This window comes from Pelophylax lessonae (genome assembly GCF_965119305.1).
Source record: "Pelophylax lessonae genome assembly, chromosome: 5".
NCBI lineage: Eukaryota > Metazoa > Chordata > Amphibia > Anura > Ranidae > Pelophylax > Pelophylax lessonae.
This window is the reverse complement of record NC_138772.1, coordinates 178,455,225-178,478,550: the sequence shown is the minus strand read 5'-3', so window position 1 is coordinate 178,478,550 and position 23,326 is coordinate 178,455,225. Positions and strand designations below refer to the sequence as shown.

General features: G+C 42.5%; 1 protein-coding gene across 2 annotated transcripts in view; it reads right to left on the bottom strand.

Annotated features, from left to right (window-relative positions):
- The window catches only part of MYRIP (myosin VIIA and Rab interacting protein), a 738,605-nt gene that overhangs the window by 84,539 nt on the left and 630,740 nt on the right, over positions 1-23,326 (bottom strand). For both annotated transcript variants that reach the window (XM_082258148.1, XM_082258149.1), the window contains exon 11: positions 5,789-6,025. In XM_082258148.1, the coding sequence (XP_082114274.1) occupies positions 5,789-6,025 (237 nt within the window). The remainder of the gene's footprint in view (positions 1-5,788; positions 6,026-23,326) is intronic.

Here is a 23,326-nt window from a genome sequence, read left to right as displayed (position 1 = left end):
TAATCTAGCAGTTTAGATGTATTATTATATATATATATATATATATATATATATATATATATATATATTTTTTTTTTTTTTTAAGGGGCATGTTATATTTTAATTACCCTTACACATTTATAAGCTGACATAAAACATATATTATATTTTATTTAAATATCTAAACAATGCAACCATTTCACTTTTAACCCAGATTATTTTTTAACAAACATATATTCAGACACTTTAATGGAAACATACCAGTCAATTTATCAATGTAACAATATTCATCATATAAATTTGGAGTTCCTTATATTTGGAGATAAACAGCACAAAGGTGTGATTCTGTTCACGCCAAAGGGTCTGTCAATTTTAATACAGTCTGTGGTACAATATGTTCAGCCTAATTAATCAAATCTAGCATCCAGAACATATTATTTATGGGATTTGTGTATCCGCTGACACTAGAAATATTTATCACAAATAAATCACTAGTCACAATTTATTAGATAGATAGGCTACTGTAAATTGCCCAGTTCTTGCTTAGAAAATGGATACTTACAACGCTCTACTATAGAGAGCACCATCATTTATTGGGTTAGTCAGTTTTTGGGATGTCATTACCAACATGTATACTTGCAAACATGGTGGTGGTTTAATACATTGCTTCTATTTAACCTGCATTGGTATGGGCATAGAGAACAAAGTTGCAGTGCCTAAAAACTATCTTAAACACTTGGAAAGTTAATCTTTTCAGCCACAAAAAGTTAACCAATAGTTTTACATTCCTTTTTTTCCACTGATGCAACACTCTATTCATTCTAAATATATAAATAATGCAACAATTTATCCCACCACTATTCATACACACAGTGTTTTAAATACAGCAAACTAAGAAAAATAAAATGTTTAGGTGGAGCGAGTGGAACAGAAGATGGAAAGAGCAAACAGTGTAAAATCCTTTCTTTTTAATATCACTTTTAAAAATCAACATATATGAACTTACATGGCACAAGTGCTCCTCAGCACCAAAAAAAAAAACAGCATCATGGTATATTGCTACATAATCTTTGGTATATATCTGACGTCTTTGTAGGCAGCTCTGCATTGATTACTACTGATGCTGTTATCCATAGTGCTAATGAACACTTGAACCCTGTTAGTTCATATATGTTGATTTTTAAGAGATATCACAATTAGGCCTCTTTCACACATATGGACCGTTTGTCTGTTTTTCATCCATCTGTTGACGAATGAAAAATGGACATCAATGCATTCCTATGGAAAAACGGATGAAAAACGGATGACAACAGATGAAAATGGATGACAACAGATGAAAAACGGATGACAACGGATGACAGCAGATGAAAAACTGATGACAACGGATGAAAAACGGATGAAAATGGATGACAACAGATGAAAAACGGATGACAACGGATGAAAAACTGATGATAATGGATGACAACAGATGAAAAAATGGATGAAAATGGATGACAGCGGATGAAAAATGGAAGACAACGGATGTACACCTCAAGGATCAAAAAATTCAGGGATATGGGAGATGATTACAGCCACACACACCTACACAGGTTGAACTGGATGGACTATTATCTTTATGCAATCTCACCTACTATGTAACTATGAAAAGCAGATGAAAACGGATGACAACGGATGAAAATAGGATGAAAATAGGATGAAAACAGGTGAAAACAAATGAAAAAGGATGAAAAACGGATGGAAAACGGATGAAAATGGATGACAACAGATGAAAAACGGATGGACAATGGATGAAAAATGGATGAAAACGGATTACAATGGATGAAAAACGGATGAAAATGGATGAAAAACGGATGAAAACGGATTACAACGGATGGAAAACAGATGACAACGGATGGAAAACGGATTACAATGGATGAAAAACCGATGATAAAAAATGAAAACCTGATGACAGAGGATAAAAAACGGATGTTGACTGAAACAACTGATGACCAAAAAAAAAAAACATTACTGAACTGATGAAATTAACGATCCGTATGTGTGAAAGGGGCCTTAAAGGATTTTACACTATTTGCGTTTTTTGTTTTCTATTCCACTCAACCCACTTAAAAATTGGAGAACTGCGTTAAAGTGGAAACTCTTATTTTTTGAAAGAAAGTATTATTTGTGATTCCATTCAGTTCAAAAAAAACAAAAAAAAAAACAAGGCGATTTAGAGTAGAAGGATCTTGCTGGGAGCAGTTTTGTCATGTGGATATATACAAAACTGTGGGGTACTAAAACCGAAGAGTGCAAAATGTTGTGCAGCTGTTCATGGTAGCCAATCAGCTTACAACTTCTGCTTGTTCGATTAAGCTTTGACATTAAGCCCCCGTTCACATCGGCACAATTTGACATGCACTGTCCCAATCGGTGCGAAACTGACTTTGAAGCGCCGCACCGATTTCCATAAGTAGTTCCTGCACTACTTTTGGTGACTTTGGGGACGATTTAAATAGACATCTGTGCATGATCCCGCACAGATGTCTTTCAAATCGCCCCTGAACTCGCACTAAAATGTGGGTTAGAAATCGTGCAAGTTCAGCTGAATTTGCACGATTTCAAACCCGCATTCCGCGTGAAAGTACCCTTAAACCTGGAAGCTGATTTCTATGCAGTCGGTTTCTATGCACAGCTGCACCAGAGTTTGCACTCTTCAGTTTTAGTAAATAAACCCCCGTGTTTGCTTTTTCATTTGACAGCTTCAAACGGAGACTAAATGGGGAGTGAATTTCCAAACTTTGGGTGGAGGCATTGGCTCTATACACCACCACAATGGATTTGAAATGAAACAAACAAGATGTGCTTTAACTGCAGACTTTCAGCTTTAATTTGAGGGCATTTACATTCAAATCAGGTAAAATGTGTAGGAATTACAACAGTTTGTATATGTGCCTCCCATTTTTTAAGGGACCAAAAGTAATGGGACAATTGGCTGCTCAGCTGTTCCATGGCCAGGTGTGTGTTATTCCCTCATTATCCCATTTACAAGGAGCAGATAAAAAGTCCACAGCTCATTTCAAGTGTGCTATTTGCATTTAGAATCTGTTGCTGTCAACTCTCAATATGAGATCCAAAGAGCTGTCACTATCAGTGAAGCAAGCCATCATTAGGCTGAAAAAAACAAAACAAACCCATCAGAGAGATAGCAAAAACATAAGGTGTGGCCAAATCAACTGTTTGGAACATCCTTAAAAAGAAAGAACGCACCGGTGAGCTCAGCAACACCAAAAGACCCGGAAGACCATGGAAAACAACTGTGGTGGATGACCGAAGAATTCCTTCCCTGGTGAAGAAAACACCCTTCACAACAGATGGCCAGAACAAGAACACTCTCCAGGAGGTAGGTGTATGTGTGTCAAAGTCAACAATCAAGAGAAGACTTCACCAGAGTGGATACAGAGGGTTCACCACAAGATGTAAACCATTGGTGAGCCTCAAAAACAGGAAGGCCAGATTAGAGTCTGCCAAACAACATCTAAAAAAGCCTTCATTGTTCTGGAACAACATCCTATGGACAGATGAGAACAAGATCAACTTGTACCAGAGTGATGGTTAGAGAAGAGTATGGAGAAGAAAAGTAACTGCTCATGATCCAAAGCATACCACCTCATCAGTGAAGCATGGTGGTGGTAGTGTCATGGCGTGGGCATGTATGGCTGCCAATGGAACTGGTTCTCTTGTATTTATTGATGATGTGACTGCTAACAAAAGCAGCAGGATAAATTCTGAAGTGTTTCGGGCAATATTATCTGCTCATATTCAGCCAAATGCTTCAGAACTCATTGGACGGCGCTTCACAGTGCAGATGGACAATGACCCGAAGCATACTGCGAAAGCAACCAAAGAGTTTTTTTAAGGGAAAGAAGTGGAATGTTATGCAATGGCCAAGTCAATCACCTGACCTGAATCCGACTAAGCATGCATTTCACTTGCTGAAGACAAAACTGAAGGGAAAATGCCCCAAGAGCAAGCAGGAACTGAAGACAGTTGCAGTGGAGGCCTGGCAGAGCAGCACCAAGGATGAAACCCAGCGTCTGGTGATGTCTATGCATTCCAGACTTCAGGCTGTAATTGACTGCAAAGGATTTGCAACCAAGTATTAAAAAGTGAAAGTTTAATTTATGATTGTTAATCTGTCCCATTACTTTTGGTCCCTTAAAAAGTGGGAGGCACATATACAAACTGTTGTAATTCCTACACCATTCACCTGATTTGGATGTAAATACCCTCAAATTAAAGCACATCTTGTTTGTTTCATTTCAAATCCATTGTGGTGGCGTATAGAGCCAAAAAGATTAGAATTGTGTTGATGTCCCAATATTTATGGACCTGACTGTAAATAAGAAGACTTAAAGATTTGCAAGAGACATTTGGATATTTGTTAGATACTGTTATCTTCAAATATAAATTGCAGCACTGTGTGGAACATTCGTATTTTGGTTTCAATTTTGTCAGTTAGATATTCTTAAATAACACTTGTCACTAAGGGCTGGTTCACACCACATGCGGTGGGACTGCCTTAGGCAGCTATTTCAGTGCAGATCCACAGCATGGACAAGGCAAAATGCCTTGTCTCCTATGTGCCCACAGTGTTGCGGTAGTGTTGGGGCATGGTGTGGTGAAAAAAAAGTACTGCACGCAAGTACTTTTTATCAGTGCAGCGCAGTGCAAGGCAATCCACTGCCTTGCACCGCACGGTCGGCAATTGAACTTTATGAAGTGCAATGCAGCCGTAAATGGGTGAATAATTGTGGGTCGGAAGCGCTACACTGTTTTTATATTTTTAGGCTGATAAATGTAATTAGCATTTATGTATCAGCTGCCTCTAATTCTCTGTTACATTTTAGATTGTATATTGTATAATTAGCTACTTTAGGAAAAAGTGTTAAAATGTAACCACTTTTTTGGTACTCCTTTGGTTTGCTGTGTATTATGCACAACACACTGGAACAGGAGAAGATGGGATATGGGCATTGGGGGAGATCTTTGGGGTTTGTGGATATTGGCCAGTTAACCATTGTTCTATACTGACTGATCTGAGTTATTTATAGCCAAAATTTTTTTTTTTTTTTTAAAGAATAGGGAAGGGTTAGAACCCCATAGCAAATTAGTATTGCGTCTGTGTCTCCTCTGTGGAGATTCAACTAATCTATTTCTCATGCTGACCACTATCACTGAGACAGGATAGTATGGGAAATCCAAGATTTTAGAACAGGTGGAGGAACTTCATTCAATTGTTCCTATGACGAATGTCCCCTAAATTTAGAGGGAATTCTTCATATTTCCCGTTGCATCCCCAGGGTAAATTTTCCAAAGGGAAAAAGACAAAAAATTTTTATAACACAAAGACTTTAAACATTTACTATTTACCCAAAACTAAAAAGAAACGTTTTTGGCTATACACAAGTGCCACAATTCTGTGTTTGAGGGAAATATGTGCAACTTGTTCAACATAGATGGAATAATAGGTATTTATGTCAGGTGAAAAAAGAATCACCTACGGGTTAAATCTTTTACCTGGAAAATAATATTCTGTGGTTGATTTTCTAAAGGCAAATAGACTGTGCACTTTGTAAAGTGCAGTTGCACTCTGCAAGAGTGCATTTTTGCTTGAACGTAATAGCGTGATGGAAGTCACCAGAGCTTCTGCTCATTTACTAAGCTCTGAGAAACTGCACTTTGCAAAGTACACTGTCTATTTGTCTTTATTAAATCAACCCATATGGCTGTAACTGGTATGAGAATTTCAGATACTTTCCTGGAATCATACCTTTTTTATTTCCTCTTGTACACACTTGGAATTGTCCTCTGATGACAAAATTTCACTGTTCCCAGTTTCCATTCTAAGCTCGGAATCTTGTTCTTCCCCAGAAGACATTTCTTTATCGCTAATCTTGGCAGTTAATTCGCTTAATCGTGTTTTAAGCTGTTGTTCAAGACAATCGGACTCAGTTCTGTGATGTTGGTCACCACTGCTCATCTCTGTTTCTGATAAATCAGTAAAGCCCTACAAATAAAAGAAAGAGCATTATAATGTGTATTACTCAGCTTGAACAAAATATTCCCCAAAGCGTTATAATGCATATCCAGACAAGACTTCATTAATCTTTATTTTCAGTGAAGCTTAGCTTTGTATGGATTTTGCCATATTAAAGTGGAAATAAAGTTGATGTGTAATCAAATGGCTGACACTCAGGGTATTTATGAAAGAGGAGGCCATTTTGGTCCCTTCTGCCATAAATGCATCCTTATGCCTGTCAGCTGTCATGTTCACTGAGCTCCAAGAATATTTACGACTCCAATCCGTGCCACGGTAATGTGACTCCCGTGCGCATGCGCAGGAGTGATATTATAGTGGCCTGGCCTATCGAGTGGCCAAAGGCACGGGACACGGAAGAAAAACGGGTCGAAGATGGAAGTGCCGGGGGCCTGCCTAATTAGTCTCAACGCTGCGCTGAAGGACACCATATGACAAGTAAGTCTGCTATTTTATGTTAACCTGTTGCCGACCTCCCCTGGGCGAATCGCCGTAGCTGTACGTCGCTCGCAGGAGGCTAGAGGGCGAGTGTGCACTCATCAGTGGTGAAGCCGACGCAGCGGGCAGATGGCTCCGATTGCCGCCTGACACCCGCGATCGCTCCCCACTGAGAGAGGAGAACGGTCAGCTGTTGTAAACACAGCTGACCGTTCTTCTCCCTGGAATCCCTTCTATATAGGATCACATGTCTCTATGGTCATTTCAGAAGCCACGCCCCCCCCACAGCTAGAATCACTCCCCTAGGCTCTCATTTAACCCCTTGATCACCCCCAATGTGATCACCCTTCCCTGCCAGTGTCATTATTACAGTAACAGTGCATATTTTTAGCAATGATTACTGTAGTAATGTCACTGGTCCCCCCCAAAAGTGTCAAAAATGTCAGTCAGGGGTCCGATCTGTCCGCCGCAATGTCACAGTCCCGCAAAAAAATTTCAGATTGCCGCCGTTACTAGTAAAAAAAGAAAAACAATAAAAATGACATAAATCTTTCCCTTAGTTAGTAGACGCGATAACTTTTGCGCAAACCAATCAAAATATGCTTATTGCTATTTTTTTTACCAAAGATATGTAGCAGAAAACAAATTGGCCTAAAATGCTAAAAAAAAAAATGTAATTTTTTTTTTGAGAATGTTATATAGCAAAATTGTCACTCTTTTTTTGTTTATAGCGCAAAAAATAAAAATCGCACAGGTGATCAAATACCACCAAAAGAAAGCTCTATTTGTGGGAAAAAAAGACATCAATTTTATTTGGGTACAGCTTCGCACGGCCGCGCAATTGTCCGTTAAAGTAACGCAGTGCCGAATCGCTAAATAGGGCCTGGTCAGGAAGGGGGCAAATCCTTCCGGTCTTAAAGTGGTTAATATGCTGTGCATACTAGTACAATATGCCATAACCCACCTGGGGGTCTAAAAAATAAAAATTATAGCGCACTTTACTTCTGGTTTAAGCACTGAAAGCATCTATATGTGGACACTACACCACCAATCCTCACCTTTTATGACCACTACCATATACATTTAGAGCTTTGGCTTTACTGCCAGCACTTACATTTCTGGGATTGTGACAAAAACAATTCTTGTAGTGTGCTTCTCCCACTTTGAAATGGTTAAGCGCTCCTTGAGGCTCCTTCCATCCATGTAACTAGTTCCCTGCAGCCTCCTCTCTAAGGCACCTCTAGCTTGCTCCCACCCTTTACAATGCATGGTTTAATACCTCTGTGTTGCACATGATGATGCTGAGGGACCACTCATAGACTGGAGCTTCAGGGAGAGAAGAGAAGCACAGGAGCGAGAGGGCAAAGTAACTTTTCATCTTCCCCTAGACTAAGAGAAACTAAGACAAAAGTAAACTCCAGCCTAAAGGTGATGTCACTAGAGCCTTACAGAGATAGATTGCTCCACAGCCCAGTGCTCCAGTGAGCTCTGGAGGGTCAGAGCAGAGATCTGCAGATTGAAGACCGAGAGCTGAGAAATCAGCTGTGTTTGATTGCTCACTTCTCAGTCTTAGAACCATTGGGAGACAGATGTCAGACCGATGCCTCATCCACTTAGGTGAGCATAGTTTTATTTTGTTTTTGTTTTACGTAAACCCATACTTCTGTGTTAAGGGTGAATGGTTTTCTTAAAATAAGACTATAGGAAAGAATTCTATTTTCTTCTTGGATAGAGTAAGGAAGGGTTATAAGCTGTCAGTTTTATTCTTTTTTTGACATCTGTGTCCCATTGGGGAGATTTCCCTTCACTTCCTGTCCCATAGCCAAACAGGAAGTGAGAGGAAATCCCTGCAAATTAAGAGATTCCCTGGGGCCCCCAGGTCACCAGAACTAGTGTCCACATTGGAAGATTTCCCTTCTATTACTGTTCTGGCGGACAACCCCAAATTTAGGATTTTCATTTACCATTATTATTGAAAGTGAAAGTAAAAAGGGTAAATAGAGAGGGTGAATCTCCCTATCAGACAGCAATAAAAGCTGAGAGATGTTTCTAATCCCTCTCCACTCTATCCAAAAACTAAAAAAAAAAAAATGTTTAATCTCTGTTTACAAAAAAGCTATATTTTATATTAACCAGGGCTGCTCGAGCTTGCAGTTTCTGGAACATAAAGTTTTACCCAATTAAAATGTAATGGCATTTTATAATATTTGTGTAATCCTCATACTCAGCTTCAGGAAACTTGTGCAGACTCAACTAAACAACACAAGTGCCATCTAGTGGGAAAACAAGGACATAGTATATAAATGGTACATTATGGGACATATTTATAGCAACTTATACCAAACATTCACTGGTGGTAAATCAATCACTGAAAGATTCACCATCAAATAATACTTGGTGCATGTCAGATTTATTGGTTCATAGATATACAGTATCTCACAAAATTGAGTACACCCCTCACATTTTTGTAAATATTTTATTCTATCTTTTCATGTGACAACACTGAAGATATGACACTTTGCTACAATGTAAAGTAGTGAGTGTACAGCTTGTATAAATGTGTAAATGTGCTGTCCCCTCAAAATAACTCAACACACAGCCATTAATGTCTAAACCGCTGGCCCACAAAAGTGAGTACATCCCTAAGGGAAAATGTCCAAACTGGGCCCAAAGTATATATATTTTGTGTGACCACCAGTGATGGAAGTAGCTGCGTTTAAGTAAACAGCGTTACTTAACGCAGTTACTTTTGAGAGTAACGAGTAATCTATCTGATTACTCGTTTCCTCCCTGTAACGCCGCTGCCGCTACTTTCGGCTGCGTTACCGCAATTACATCTACCGCCACTAGATGGCAGTAGTTGTAATTGTAATTCCCCCTCTCTTCTATGACCGCTGTCTGCGGTACAGGAAAGAGAAGAGGAGGAGACTCAGACAAGGACCGGCTCAGCTTAGCAGCTACAGCGTCAGAGTAGAGGAGGCAGCAGTTTTTTGAAGTGTCCAGACAGTTCAGCAGTCCAGACAGGAGGAGGACGTGCAACAAGTGCTTTACAACAGGTGTGTGCTTGGGGGGTGGCTTTGGCATGCGAGGGGGGGGGGGCTCTGTCTCTGGCTGCAGCACATACATTATGTATGTGCTGCAGTCAGAGACAGTGCCCTCCCCCCATGCCATGTATGTTCTGCACTGCAGTCAGAGACAGTGCCCTCCCCCCATGCCATGTATGTTCTGCACTGCAGTCAGAGACAGTGCCCTCCCCCCATGCCATGTATGTTCTGCACTGCAGTCAGAGACAGTGCCCTCCCCCCATGTCATGTATGTTCTGCACTGCAGTCAGAGACAGTGCCCTCCCCCCATACCATGATAAAGTGGGATATATGGGGGACCCTGCCTGGCCTGCTCTAAAGTGGGATATATGGGGGACCCTGCCTGGCCTGCTCTAAAGGGGAATCTATGGGGGAGCTTTGGGGACGCTGGCCTGCTCTAAAGATGGATCTATGGCGACCCTGTTCTAAAGAGGGATCTGTGCCATAGATCCCCCTTTAGAGCAGGGTCCCTTATAGATCCCCTTTAGAACTCGGTCCCCCTAGATCCCCTTTAGAACAGGCCCTGGGGCCCTATAGATCCCCCTTTGGAGCAGGGTCCTTATAGATCCCCCTTTAGAGGAGGATCCTCATAAATCCCCCTTTAGAGCAGGGTCCCCATAAATCCCCCTTTAGAGCAGGGTCCCCATAGATCCCTCTTTAGAGAAGGGTTCCCGTAGATCCCCCTTAGAAAGGGTTCCTCATAGATCCCCCTTGAGAGCAGGGTCCTCATAAATTCCCCTTTAGAGCAGGGTCCCCATAGATCCCCCTTTAGAGAAGGGTCCCCATAGATCCCCCTTAGAAAGGGTTCCTCATAGATCCCCCTTGAGAGCAGGGTCCTCATAAATTCCCCTTTAGAGCAGGGTCCCCATAGTTCCCCCTTTAGAGAAGGGTCCCCATAGATCCACCCTTATAAAAGAGTCCTCATAAATCCCCCTTTAGAGCAGGGTCCCCATAGATCTAAAGGGGGATCTATGGGGACCCCTCCCTAAAGGGGGATCTATGGGGAGCATGGCCTGCTCTAAAGGGGATCTTTGGGGGACCCTGCTCTAAAGGGGGATTTATGGGGACCCTGCTCTAAAGGGGGATCTATGGGGACCCTGGCCTGTTCTAAAGGGGGATCTATGGGGACCCTGCTCTAAAGGGGGATTGATGATGACCCTGGCCTGCTCTAAAGTGGGATCTATGGGGACCCTGCTCTAGTGTCCCAGTACCAGTGTGCCACACCGCCACCACCAGTGTTCCACACCGCCACCACCACCAGTGTGCCACACCATCACCACACTGCTACCACCATTTCAGGCAGCAGGTACCAAAAAAAAAAAAAACAAAACAAAATACAGTTACTCACAGTTAGGAGGACTCAGACCCCCACAGTCTGCCACACCGCCACCATTATTAAAGATCTTATAGAATGTAATTGCATTATAGAATAGTAAGAAAAGTCACAGTTACTTTGCTGAGTAACTAATTACTTTTTCAATGTGGTAACTGAGTCAGTAACTCAATTACTTTTTGGGAGAAGTAATTTGTAACTGTAACTAATTACTTTTTTAAAGTAAGATGAGCAATACTGGTGACCACCATTATTTTCCAGCACTGCCTTAACCCTCTTGGGCATGGAGTTCACCAGAGCTTCACAGGTTGTCACTGGAGTCCTCTTCCATCTCTCCATGATGACATCACGGAGCTGGTGGATGTTAGAGACCTTGCGCTCCTCCACCTTCTGTTTGAGGATGCCCCACAGATGCTCAATAGGGTTTAGGTCTGGAGACATGCTTGGCCAGTCCATCGCTTTTAGCCTCAGCTTCTTTAGCAAGGCAGTGGTCGTCTTGGATGTGTGTTTGGGGTCGTTATCGAGTTGGATTACTGCACTGCAGCCCAGTCTCCAAAGGGAGGGGATCATGCTCTGCTTCAGTATGTCACAGTACATGTTGGCATTTATGGTTCCCTCAATGAACCCAGTACTGGCAGTACTTATGCAGCCCCAGACCATGACACTCCTCACTTGTACTCCTCACCTGGTTGTCGCCACACACGCTTAACACCATCTGAACCAAATAAGTTTATCTTGGTCTCCTCAGACCACAGGACATGGTGCCAGTAATCCATGTCCTTAGTCTGCTTGTCTTCAGCAAACTGTTTGTGGGCTTTCTTGTGCATCATCTTCAGAAGAGGCTTCCTTCTGGGACGACAGCCATCCACTTTGATGCAGTATGCGGTGTATGGTCTGAGCACTGACAGGCTGACCCCCCCAGGACCCCACCCCTTCAACCTCTGCAGCAATACTGGCAGCACTCATACATTTATTTCCCAAAGACAACCTCTGGATGTGACGCTGAGCACGTGCACTCAACTCCTTTGGTCGACCATGGCAAGGCCTGTTGTGAGTGGAACCTGTACTGTTAAACCACTGTATGGTCTTGGCCACCGTGCTGCAACTCAGTTTCAGGGTCTTGCCAATCTTCTTATAGCCTAGGCCATCTTTATATAGGGCAACAGTTCTTTTTTTTCAGATCCTCAGAGAGTTCTTTGCCATCAGATGCCATGTTGAACTTCCAGTGACCAGTATGAGAGAGTGAGAGCGATAACACCAAATTTAACACACCTGCTCCCCATTCACAGCTGAGACCTTGTAACACTAATGAGTCATATGACACCGGAGAGGGAAAATGGCTAACTGGGCCCAATTTGGACATTTTCATTTACATTAGGGGTGTACTCACTTTTTTTTGCGAGCGGTTTAGACATTAATGGCTGTGTGTTGAGTTATTTTGAGGGGACAGCAAATTTACACTGTTATACAAGCTGTACACTCACTACTTTACATTGTAGCAAAGTGTCATTTCTTCAGTGTTGTCACATGAAAAGCTATAATAAAATATTTACAAAAATCTGAGGGGTATACTCACTTTTGTGAGATACTGTACCTTTATGTGCTTTTCTGATCTTCATCTAAGTCAAATAAATAAAACATTCTTATTTAACCACTCTGCAACCGCTCACAGTAATACTACTGCGGCAGAGTGGTTCGTTATCGTCCAGCCACGTAGTATTAACGTGACTGGACTCCTCCCCTTCTGGGCGGCGCTTGCGCGCCGCCGGAGGCTCGCTCCCGCTGTTTTCATTCACAGCGGGAGTCGGGCCAGGGGAGGAGCAGCGGCGATCGCCGCTGCTCTTACCCGATCGTCGGGGATCGAGTCTGGAGATCCGCCCGCTGTGTGTAAACACAGCGGGCGGATCTCCATAGTGACAGGGAGTGACAGATCGGACTGTTCAGCATAGCTGGACATCCGATCTGTCCATGAATCACATAGTCACCTCCCCCCCTACACGTCAGTAAGCACCAGGCATACATTAACCCCTCCCTCTCCAATAAAATGAACCCCTTCCCTGCCAGTGTCATTTTTACAGTAACAGTGCATATATATAGCACTGATTACTGCAGTAATGTCACTGGTACCCCCAAAAGTGTCAAAAATGTCAGTCAGGGGTCCGGTCTGTCCGCCGCAATGTCGCAGTCCCGCAAAAAAAATCGCAGATCGCCGCCATTACGCGTTAAAAAAAAAACACCAAAAATGACAGAAATCTTTCCCTTTGTTAGTAAACGCAATAACTTTTGCGCAAACCAATCAAAATACGCTTATTGCGATTTTTTTTACCAAACATATGTAGCATAAAACAAATTGGCCAAAAACTTTTAAAAAAATTGGTTTTTACATCTTTTTTGGGGGGAATTTCATATAAAAAAATGTGAAAAATATTGTTATTTTTTCAAAATAAACGCTCTTTTTTTGTTTATAGCGCAAAAAGTAAAAATCGCACAGGTGATCAAATACCACCAAAAGAAAGCTCTGTTTGTGGGAAAAAAAGGACGTAAATTTCGTTTGGGTACGGCGTCGCACGACCGCGCAATTGGCAGTTGAAGTTGCACAGCGCCGAATCGCAAAAAGTGGCCTGGACGGAAGACAGCAAAATCCTCCGGTTGTAAAGTGGTTAAACTCTTCAAGACCACAATATAACTTTAGAAGTCCAAATGTAAAAAACCCTCGCTATGAGAAGTAAATTACACTTACAGCAGACAACTAGAAATGTGCAACTATGTGTGTTCCTAGTACTCAGACCCGCTGTTAAGCTGGATACACACTATACAACTTTTGTTGTTAGATTTCCTTTAGATTTACCTTCAACTATGTAGTGCAAGGACTTGCCTGATTGCATACAAATTGAAAGTGTTTAGGTTTGACCTCATATTATATGGTTTTGGTAAATCTAAAGGAAAAAAATCTAAAGACAATTGTATAGTGTGTATGGCCCCTTAACCTGAAAAAATGAGTCAAAGCATACTGACACTGCCTGGACATCCAAATGCTGGTTTGGATGCCCAAGCTTCAAAAAAAAAAAAAACTCTGGACAGAAAAGATATACCAAGCAACACATTGCAAAGTCTTTATTAACCAGTTTGTTAAATTGAATCTGGTTAAGGCTCCATTCACACTTGTATGACTCCAAAGCCGTGCCAACTTTGGAGGGCAACTTTGATGCAACTTTGGCTTTGACCAGTGATAAATGGACAATGGTTGCATTGTATAACAATCAGGTATAACTTTCATGCAACTTTTGAGGGTTAACATTGAAGTCTTTGGCCCCCAAGTTGCATGAAAGTCTCACAAGTGTGAATGGAGCCTTACAGCTTCTGAGTTCAATATAACAAAAAAACAAAACAAAACACATCCTGCATACACGTAGGGATACCCCACTATGGCCACTAGATGGAGACAAAGACCATAATAAATAATTTTTTTTAAATACAGACTTTATTAAACTGGCACAATATCTTACACAATTGCACCTTTATGATGTACATGTACACATTTACACCCATTGAACCATACAGAAACCATATGATTCAGGACTCTAACGCACAATCCGAAAATTAGTAAAATTCTTACAGCCTTCTGAGGTTCACAATGGGAATGAGAGTGTGGCGGTGAAAAGGGTTAAAAGATCAAATGGGTGAAGAAAAGTATTTAACCCTTACATTGAGTAACTAGTAGCTAGTAATTTGATCATCTATTTTGCATTGCCACAGTTTATTTTTTTTAGAAGCTATTGCAGTTTTTTTTTTAACCTATTTACTGCTCTTTTTAACCCCCCAATTCAGACCTTGTAATCGCCACCCTCCACTTTCTGTATTCTTGCCCCCCTATCATTTATATTCATGTATTATATTTATATATATATATATATATATATATTCAAAACCTTTTCCAGCCTCTTACCTATTCCTCCCCCAGCAAAGCGGTGCAGCTCATTAGAATTCAGTCCTTAGCTAGCAGAGAACCTGTAGTCATCTAAACGGCCTACCTAGTTCTGCCAACTCTTCCATCCAGCACCAACACATAGGCGTGCGCACAGGGTGTGCCAGGGGTGCCTTGGCACACCCTAATCACCCCGTTCGGTGCCCATTTTCCCTGCTTTCTGGGGCCCTCTGTCTCCCCCTGCAGTGCTGCCAGCTTCCCTCCTCTCCTCTCCTGCCAGCTGCTGTGAGGGATGTTGCAGGATGGAGAGCAGGGGAAGGGGCCAGTAAATATTTCATGTATCGGCCCCTTCCTTTTCTAAACGAATACAGTGAGTGATCTGTGCCGATTGCTCCTGGGTTCATTCTTAACTGAAGCATTGTAAACCATGCTTTAGTTTATGAATGAACAAGAAGGGAAATCTCTGTCCTCAGTCCCTTTCTCTGTCTCTAAATTGAGACATTAGGGGTCTGTTGAGACCCTTGACATTTAACCAAAGCCCTCCAACGGGGTTCCTAAATTTTTTAAAAAAATTAATAAATAAAAAATAATATTGTAAAAAATAATTTTAAAAATAATATAAAACATAATAAAAATAAAAAATTTCTGACACCATCCACTGCCCTTCTGACACCAGTCTCTGCTCTACTGACACCGTCCACTGCTCTGCTGATATACACGCATGTGTCTTAGCGCTCTGAGGTGCACACCCTAATGCAAGAGGCTGCGCACACCAATGCATGTATGCGTTTACCTTCTGAAGCTTCTCTGTCGCTGTGTAGCAATAGTAACACTAAACTAAAGGTCATGGATTTGAGCTTAAAGCATCCGCCAAATCCCTAAAAACATGAAAGCGGAGTTCCACCCTGGGAACGTTTTTTTTAATAAAAATACCCCAGGGGCAGTCAGGGCTAGTGCATTCCACAATGGCTAGCCTCTGATCTGTCCCGGGTTGCACTTACCTTTTAGAAGAAATACTTACCTTGAAAATGTATTGTCCAGCGCTGCCATCTCAGGTGTGGGCAGCTTGAAGCCAGCGCGATCCTCTTCTGCGTCCTCTTCAGTCCCACGATGCACTGCACCGGCCCCGCCGTCACTTCCGGTACCGCAGCGTCATCCCTGCACAGCTTCTGGGCACGCCCAGAAGCTGTTTAGCAAGGTATGACGGCGCCTGCACTGGAACTGACGTCGGGGCCGGTGCAGGCGCATTGATTCCTGGGAGCGATGACGTTCAGCTCCCAGGAATCATTGCAAGCCAGGAAGTGACGAATCGTCACCGTGGCCGCCGAGGGGAGGAAAAGGAAGTAAGGTGAGTATATTTTCTTCTAAACCAGGTAAGTAAAAAAAAATAAAAAATTGTCATTATCCATTTGTTTTTCAGGTGACCCCAGGCATGAAGATGGAGGTAAGTATAATTTTAGGGTGGAACTCTGCTTTAAGGAACTTTTCCTAGTGTTCTTACTGGTACCAAGGTGTAATATGACCATTAGGTCAGACTCACCTATCGATCTGTCCATCTGATTTGAGATAAACCAAACTGAAATGCCCAGGGGGCAACATTTAGTCTTGGTAATATTAAAGTGGTCAGAAAATTAAGTCCTGCTATATCACGTCAGGAGATATTTACTTTGCATGCAGCCAGTGACATCACTGGTACATGCGCTGTGAAGAAATGGCCGCCTGTGCCGTTCCTTCAGAGCCCTGTGCCATGAACGGCGGCTCCCGCACACATGTGGGGGAGTGCCGTCATCGCGACTCCAGCCAATCAGATGGCCGAAGGATGCAAACCCCCAAGGAACACAGCTGAACATGTCGGCTGTGTCACCAGTGAGCGAGCGGCACTGCGGGGGGGCGGGGGGCTTCATTCTAATGTAAGTATTTCATAATGAGCTAGGGTGTGATGCATACTAGCTCAATATGCCTTGGTCTTTCAGGTTTTCCTTTTTTTCGCTGAGGTTTACAAACTCTTCAACCCAGAATTGGCAATGTATCCTACCTAGCACAGCAGTATTTACACTTTAACCACTTGCCGACTGCCCAAGACGGCAGGGCGGCTCAGCTGCGCATAATCACGCGCATGTATGTGATTATGTGCACCCGGTCTCAGCAGTGCGTGCCTCGATCGCCGCCGGCCTCCTGCGATCTTCAGAGAAATTGACAGGAGAGCCGCCTGCCTATGTAAACAAAGCAGCTCTTCTGTCAGACAGGCACACAGAGATCATGTGCATTTAAAAAAAATTAAAAAAATTTAAATATCAGTGAAATATGACAAAATTAATATATTAAACACATAAGAAATAAAAAAAATCCACAAAAAGTCCAAATAGCTAAATTCAAATAACAGTGACACAAATTGCTCCTTAACCCCTTCAGCTCTGGAAGGTTTTACCCCCTTAATGACCAGGCCATTTTTTGTGATTCAGCACTGCGTTACATTAACGAAAAATTGCACGGTGGTGCGACAATGTACCCAAATACAATTTATGTCCTTTTTTTCCCACAAATAGAGCTTTCTTTTGGTGGTATTTGATCATCTCTGCGGTTTTTAGATTTTGTGCTATAAACAAAAAAAGAGCGACAATTTTGAAAGAAACACAATAGTTTGCTAAAAAAAAAAAAAAATTAGAAAATCATTTTTTTTTTATCAGTTTAGGCCAATTTGTATTCTGCCACATATTTTTGGTAAAAACAGAAATCCCAAAAAGCGTATTTTAATTGGTTGGCGAAAAAGTTATAGCGTTTACAAACTACCGGATAGATTTTTGGACTTTCTATTTTTTTTTTTTTTTATTAGTAATGGCGGCGATCAGGGATTTTTAGCGGGACTGCAACATTGCGGCGGCAGATCGAGCCCCTAACTGACATTTTTGACACTTTTTGGGGACCAGTGACAATAATACAGTAATCAGTGCTAAATATTATGCACTGTTACTGTATAAATGACACTGGCAGGGAAGCGGTTAACACTGGGGGTGATCAAAGGGGTTTTAGCTTAGCTGAAACTCATGATCACTCTCTGTCTGTGTGACAGAAGTCTTGCCTGCTTTGTTTACATAAGCAGGTGGGTCTTCTGTCAGTTCCTGTGACGATTGCGGGAGGCCGACGGCAGTTTAAAAAATCATTACATTCCTGGAATGCTGGGATAGTATGGGCTAGTCCTCAACCAAACTGTCATACCATCAAATGGCCGATGTCAAAACTGATCACATGTGCAGCACCTTGGCAGTTGTAGATCAAACAGAAGCAGCTTCCTTGGCTGTAAAGGATAAGAGGATTTAATTCAATTTAAAGGCTGTCAGTAGATCGCCTCTACAAACTTGGCAGTGCCTACAAATTCCTAAAAATGAAGAGCAACTGAGCATATGCAGAGGTGAGACATAGCTATACTTGCAAAAGGTGCCAGCCTGAAGTCATCTAGCAGGAATTAAATACCAAAATAGTGTCACCATCAGCCAACATCAACCAAAATGTGATAACAGATGTGGGATCACTCCAGAGCCGCCACTCTACTTTCCCCAATGTTCTCTTATCACCTGGGATTCCACCACTAGGCAAACAAACCAGAACTCCAAACAGAGATATTCATAAAAAGGCGCCTCTCCACAGTGTAATAAAAACTAAAAATGTATTTATTGACTAGGTAAATATACTCACAATAGCATAAAAAAGATACGCATGTAAAAAAAAGTCACCAAGCCGGCATGGAACTCTGGTTCCGGGAACTCGTTGATGTTAGCCCAAGGCTTCTCCTGAAGAGTTTCATCATCAAAAGACATCTTCCAAGAGCTACGGTCAGTGGTGTATTTAGGTTTGGTGCTGCCCTAGGCCTGACTAAACTTGTGCAGCCCCTAATTTAAATATGACCCACCTCTTCCTGTAAAGGCCACATCCCTTCCTGTTTATGACCCGCCCTGACATCTGTAAACCACAGACCACAACCAGTCTATCAGTGCCCATCAGTCCAGCCTCATCAGTTCCCATAAGTTCAGACTTATCAGTGCAGCATATCAGTGCAGCCTCATCAGTGGCCACAAGTGCAGCCTGATCAGTGGCCACCAGTGCAGCCTATCAGTGGCCATCAGTTAAGCCTATTAGTGCCCATCAGTACTGGCAGGTAGCAGTGTGACCGCTTTATGGGGGTGTCAGACTGTTTTCCCCCCATAGGACTGGCACTATACTAAAAGTGTAGCTCAAGCCGGTGGGGACCCTTTTCCTGCGAGAGCCAGGAGGAGGCTGTTTTTTTCCATGTGGGGTGCAGCTTTTTTGCTGCCCCCCTGCAAAGTGCTGCCCTAGGCCTGGGCCTTGTTGGCCTAGGCCAAGATACAGCACTGGCTACGGTAGAATATCTCTGTTTGGTGTTCAGGTTGGTTTGCCTAGTGGTGGAATAGAATGTTGGGGAAAGTAGATTGGTGGTTTTGGAGTGATCCCATATGTGTTACATGACTTCTCCTGAAAAAAGAGGGTCATGAAAATCTGGCCAAAGCAAGCACCTTATCACATTCCGAGTGATGGTGGCTGCTAGTGACACTATTTTGGTGTTGAATCTACTTAATGAGCACTTTATCATGGTTATATTGGATTGAACTATTTGGACTTTTTGTGGACTTTAAGAGATCTTTCTAGAGTTTTTATTTTCTTATGTGTTTAATATATTAATTAGTCACATTTTACTGATATTTAAATTTATTTGGGTGTAGTGCAACACTGTTTTATATCTATAAACTGAATTATCTAGCCAAAAACAGTTTTTAAGATTGCCACCTTGATTGTCAGTACATAAGAATATTTTGAACACGATCACAAAGAGACACCTTTTAATTTCAAGCAGCCATCAAATTAAGCAACTCTCAACTTGGTATTCTTTATGGATATGTGAAATAAAGATGATACAATGTTAATTCTCCAGAAGAACAAATTTGCTGCACAGCATAATTCATTAAAGGAGACGTAAAGCCAAAGATTTTTTGGCTATATTTTTAGATTACAGGAGTGCAGTTTGTTCTGCGCTCCTGCAATCTGTTTACAGCTGACAGCGTGCTGAAGCCTGCTGTCGGCTGATGTCACAGAGCCTGTCTAGGCTCTGAAAAAAGATCACGTCTATATAGTTGGGATCCACCTGGAACCCTGGACTGGCACCTGGCTCAGCCTCTCAGCGATCTGCTGAGAGCCTGAACCAGCCCCTCCTACCCCCCCCCCCCCCACAGCTTAGCGCTTCAGTGAGCGCTGAAGGGAAGAGCAGAGAGCCGCTAACTGACAGTCACGGCCCTCTGTTTAGAACAGAAGGGTGAACTGAGTGTTTGATCACTCAGTTCTCAGTGCAGAGGGGTCAGGGGAGTGATGCAGCTTCGGATCGATGCTGTATCCACCTAGGTGAGTATGTGTTTTTTAATATTTAAAAAAAAAAGCCATAACTCTCTTTTAACCACTTTCCGACCACCCGCCCCCTTTTTACTGCGGCCGGATGGCTCTCCTGCGCAAACCGATGTAGGTCTACGTTGGTCGCGCGCGGGAAGCTAGGGGGCGCGCTCCCGCCCCCATACGGCAGCACGGAAGCCAATGCACGGTCAGACGGCTTCGACTGCTGCCTGACACCTACGATCTCTCCCCGCTGAGAGAGAAGAACAGTCAGCTGTTGTAAACACAGCCGTTCTTCTCCCTGCAATGACCATAGAGCCCATGTGATCCTTCTATATAGGATCACATGTCTCTACGGTCATTTCACAAGCCACGCCCCCCCACAGTTAGAATCACTCCCTTAGGGTCACATTTAACCCCATAATCACCTACACTGTTAACCCCTTCCCTGCGAGTTTAATTATTGCAGTAACAGTGCATATTTTTAGCACTGATTACTGTAGTAATGTCACTGGTACCCCCAAAAGTGTCAAACATTTCAGTAAGGGGTTTGATCTGTCCACCGCAATGTCGCAGTCCTGCTAAAAATTGCAGATCGCCGCCATTACTAGTAAAAAAATAAAAAACAATAAAAATGACATAAATCTTTCCTGTAGTTAGTAGACGCAATAACTTTTGCACAAACCAATCAAAATACCCTTATTGCTATTTTTTTTACCAAAAATATCTGGCAGAAAACAAATTGGCCTAAAATGTTAAAAAATTTTGATTTTTAAATTTTTTTTTGAGAATGTCATATAGCAGAATGTGAAAAATATTGTTTTTTTTTTCCAAAAATTATCGCTCTTTTTATGTTTATAGTGCAAAAAATAAAAATCGCACAGGTGATCAAATACCACCAAAAGAAAGCTCTATTTGTGGGGAAAAAATTACGTTAATTTTATTTAGGGTACAGTGTCGCACTACCGTGCAATTGTCTGTTAAAGTAACGCAGTACCCAATAGCAAAATAGGGCCTGGTCATTAAGGGGGCAAATCCTTCCGGTCTTAAAGTAGTTAAGGTAACATAATGTACAATATAACTGTCTAAGGCCTCATGCACATGGGGCATTTGTGAAAGCCCTCTGAACGCCAGGATTCCTGGCAGGAAAATGCTGCTTAAAAAAAATGCAGCTAAAGTCACATATTAAAAATGCGTTTAAGCGCACTTGGCATTTGAGCATAAATGCATTCTACTTGCTAGAATATTTATTTATTCTGGCCAGTGGAATGCATTCAAGCGCATATGCCTTACGTGTCTAGAGTTTAGGCACGTTTAGACGCCTTTAGGTGATATGATATTCAGTGTGTCTGAAAGCAAAACTTGTAAAAATGTAACCTGTGTTAACCAAAGCAGATCTCCTTTCGCACACATAATATGGCAGTATAAGAGCAACATTCTGCTTGGGTGCGATACAATCATTCATTCAGATAAATTGATAAGTGACACACATAGTGAGTTGATTTATCAAAGGCAAATAGACTGTTTGTTTGGCAAGTTGCACTTTTCATCGTAATTTTTCCTGGAAGTTAAGAGACAGAGGTGAAGCTCTGCTGACTTCCTTCATCCAATCCTGTGTAACCAAAAATGCTGTGTTTTTATTTTCTTTGCATGTTATTGGGTATATTTAGCAAAGTAAAATTTCACTACATTCACTAAGCATTGAGGAAAATTCCCTTGCTAAGTACAACTTTGCTTGCAAAGTAAACATCCTATTTCTCTTTAGTGAATCAAAGTAAATTCAAATATATAGTCTATGGAGAGTAATCTTTAGTACTTACCATACACTTAGGCTCCATGCACAATAGACGCTCCAAAACCACTGAAAAATATTGTGTTTAGGAGCATTTTCACAAAGTTTTTCGGAGCGGTGACCACCGGCCTCCTTAACAACCTGTAAATAGCTGGTTGTTAAGGAGCAGGGCGGGAAGCCAGCCGCCATGTCCTAAACAACAGATGTCTCAGCTGTCACCGGGGTTCCCTGCTGACAGCTGAATATAAGCAAAATTGCTGTCAAAAAATAATTGTGAAAAAACAGCATCGACCTGGGCATGCTGGATTGATGACGTCACAAGGGGGAAGGGTTGCCCGGTGACAGCACTGGGTGGCCCCACCCCTTAGTTTTAGTGCCGGTTCACACTAGGGCGACCTGTGAGGCGACCTGGTCGCCTCACAGGTCGCCGCAGGTCGCCTCCCATAGGGAAGCTACGGACCCGTTCTAATAGGAGCAACACAAGTTGCTCCGACCTAGAAAAAGGGTCCGGAGCTTCTTTGGGACGACCAGGAGGCGACCGCCATAGACTTCAATGTTATGAAGTCCGTGGCGGCCGCTCGGAGGTCGCGGTGCGAAGTAGCGTCGCGGTAGTGTGAATGGGGGCTTATTTACTTTCGGGTTGGTGGCCAGCGTTCATTGGGATTGAAAATTGATCTACACCAGGGACATTGTTTTTGTTTTTTAATGAAGGACTTGTCAAAAACTGTGTGTGTGTTTTTATTTACTTTTTGACACTTTTTTGGTGAATGAGTACCCCGTACACATTCATATAGGGGGTTTCCAGATTCGGATAAGTCACCCCCGCATCCCCACAACCACAGGGCCAACAAGGTGTTTTGGGAACAGTTAGAGCCCCTGACCTAAAGCACCCCCTCCCCCATGTTAAGGGCATGTGGGCTTGTATGGTTCAAGGGGGGGAGGGGCACATGCTTGTCCCCCCCATTTCCTGGCTGCCAGGCTGCATGCATAGATAAGGGCTGCTATCGATTTTGGGGGGTCCCCACAACATTTTTTTTTTAATTTGGTGTGGACACTGTATACCTCCTCAATCCTGAGTTCTGATTGTACCCGGTAGCTACACTCTTCCCACCCCCCCCCCCCTCCTCTATTCCCAGGTCCTATACAAATCAATTTTTTTGCTCTATAACAGGACAGACAGATTCACCTGGAGTTCCCTACTACCAGTCATCATATACTGGTGAAAAACCCAATTTGTCCTTTGGTCATACTATGTCTCGGGACGCAATGTGAATGCACACGTCCCCCCCCCCCCCAATCTGTATCT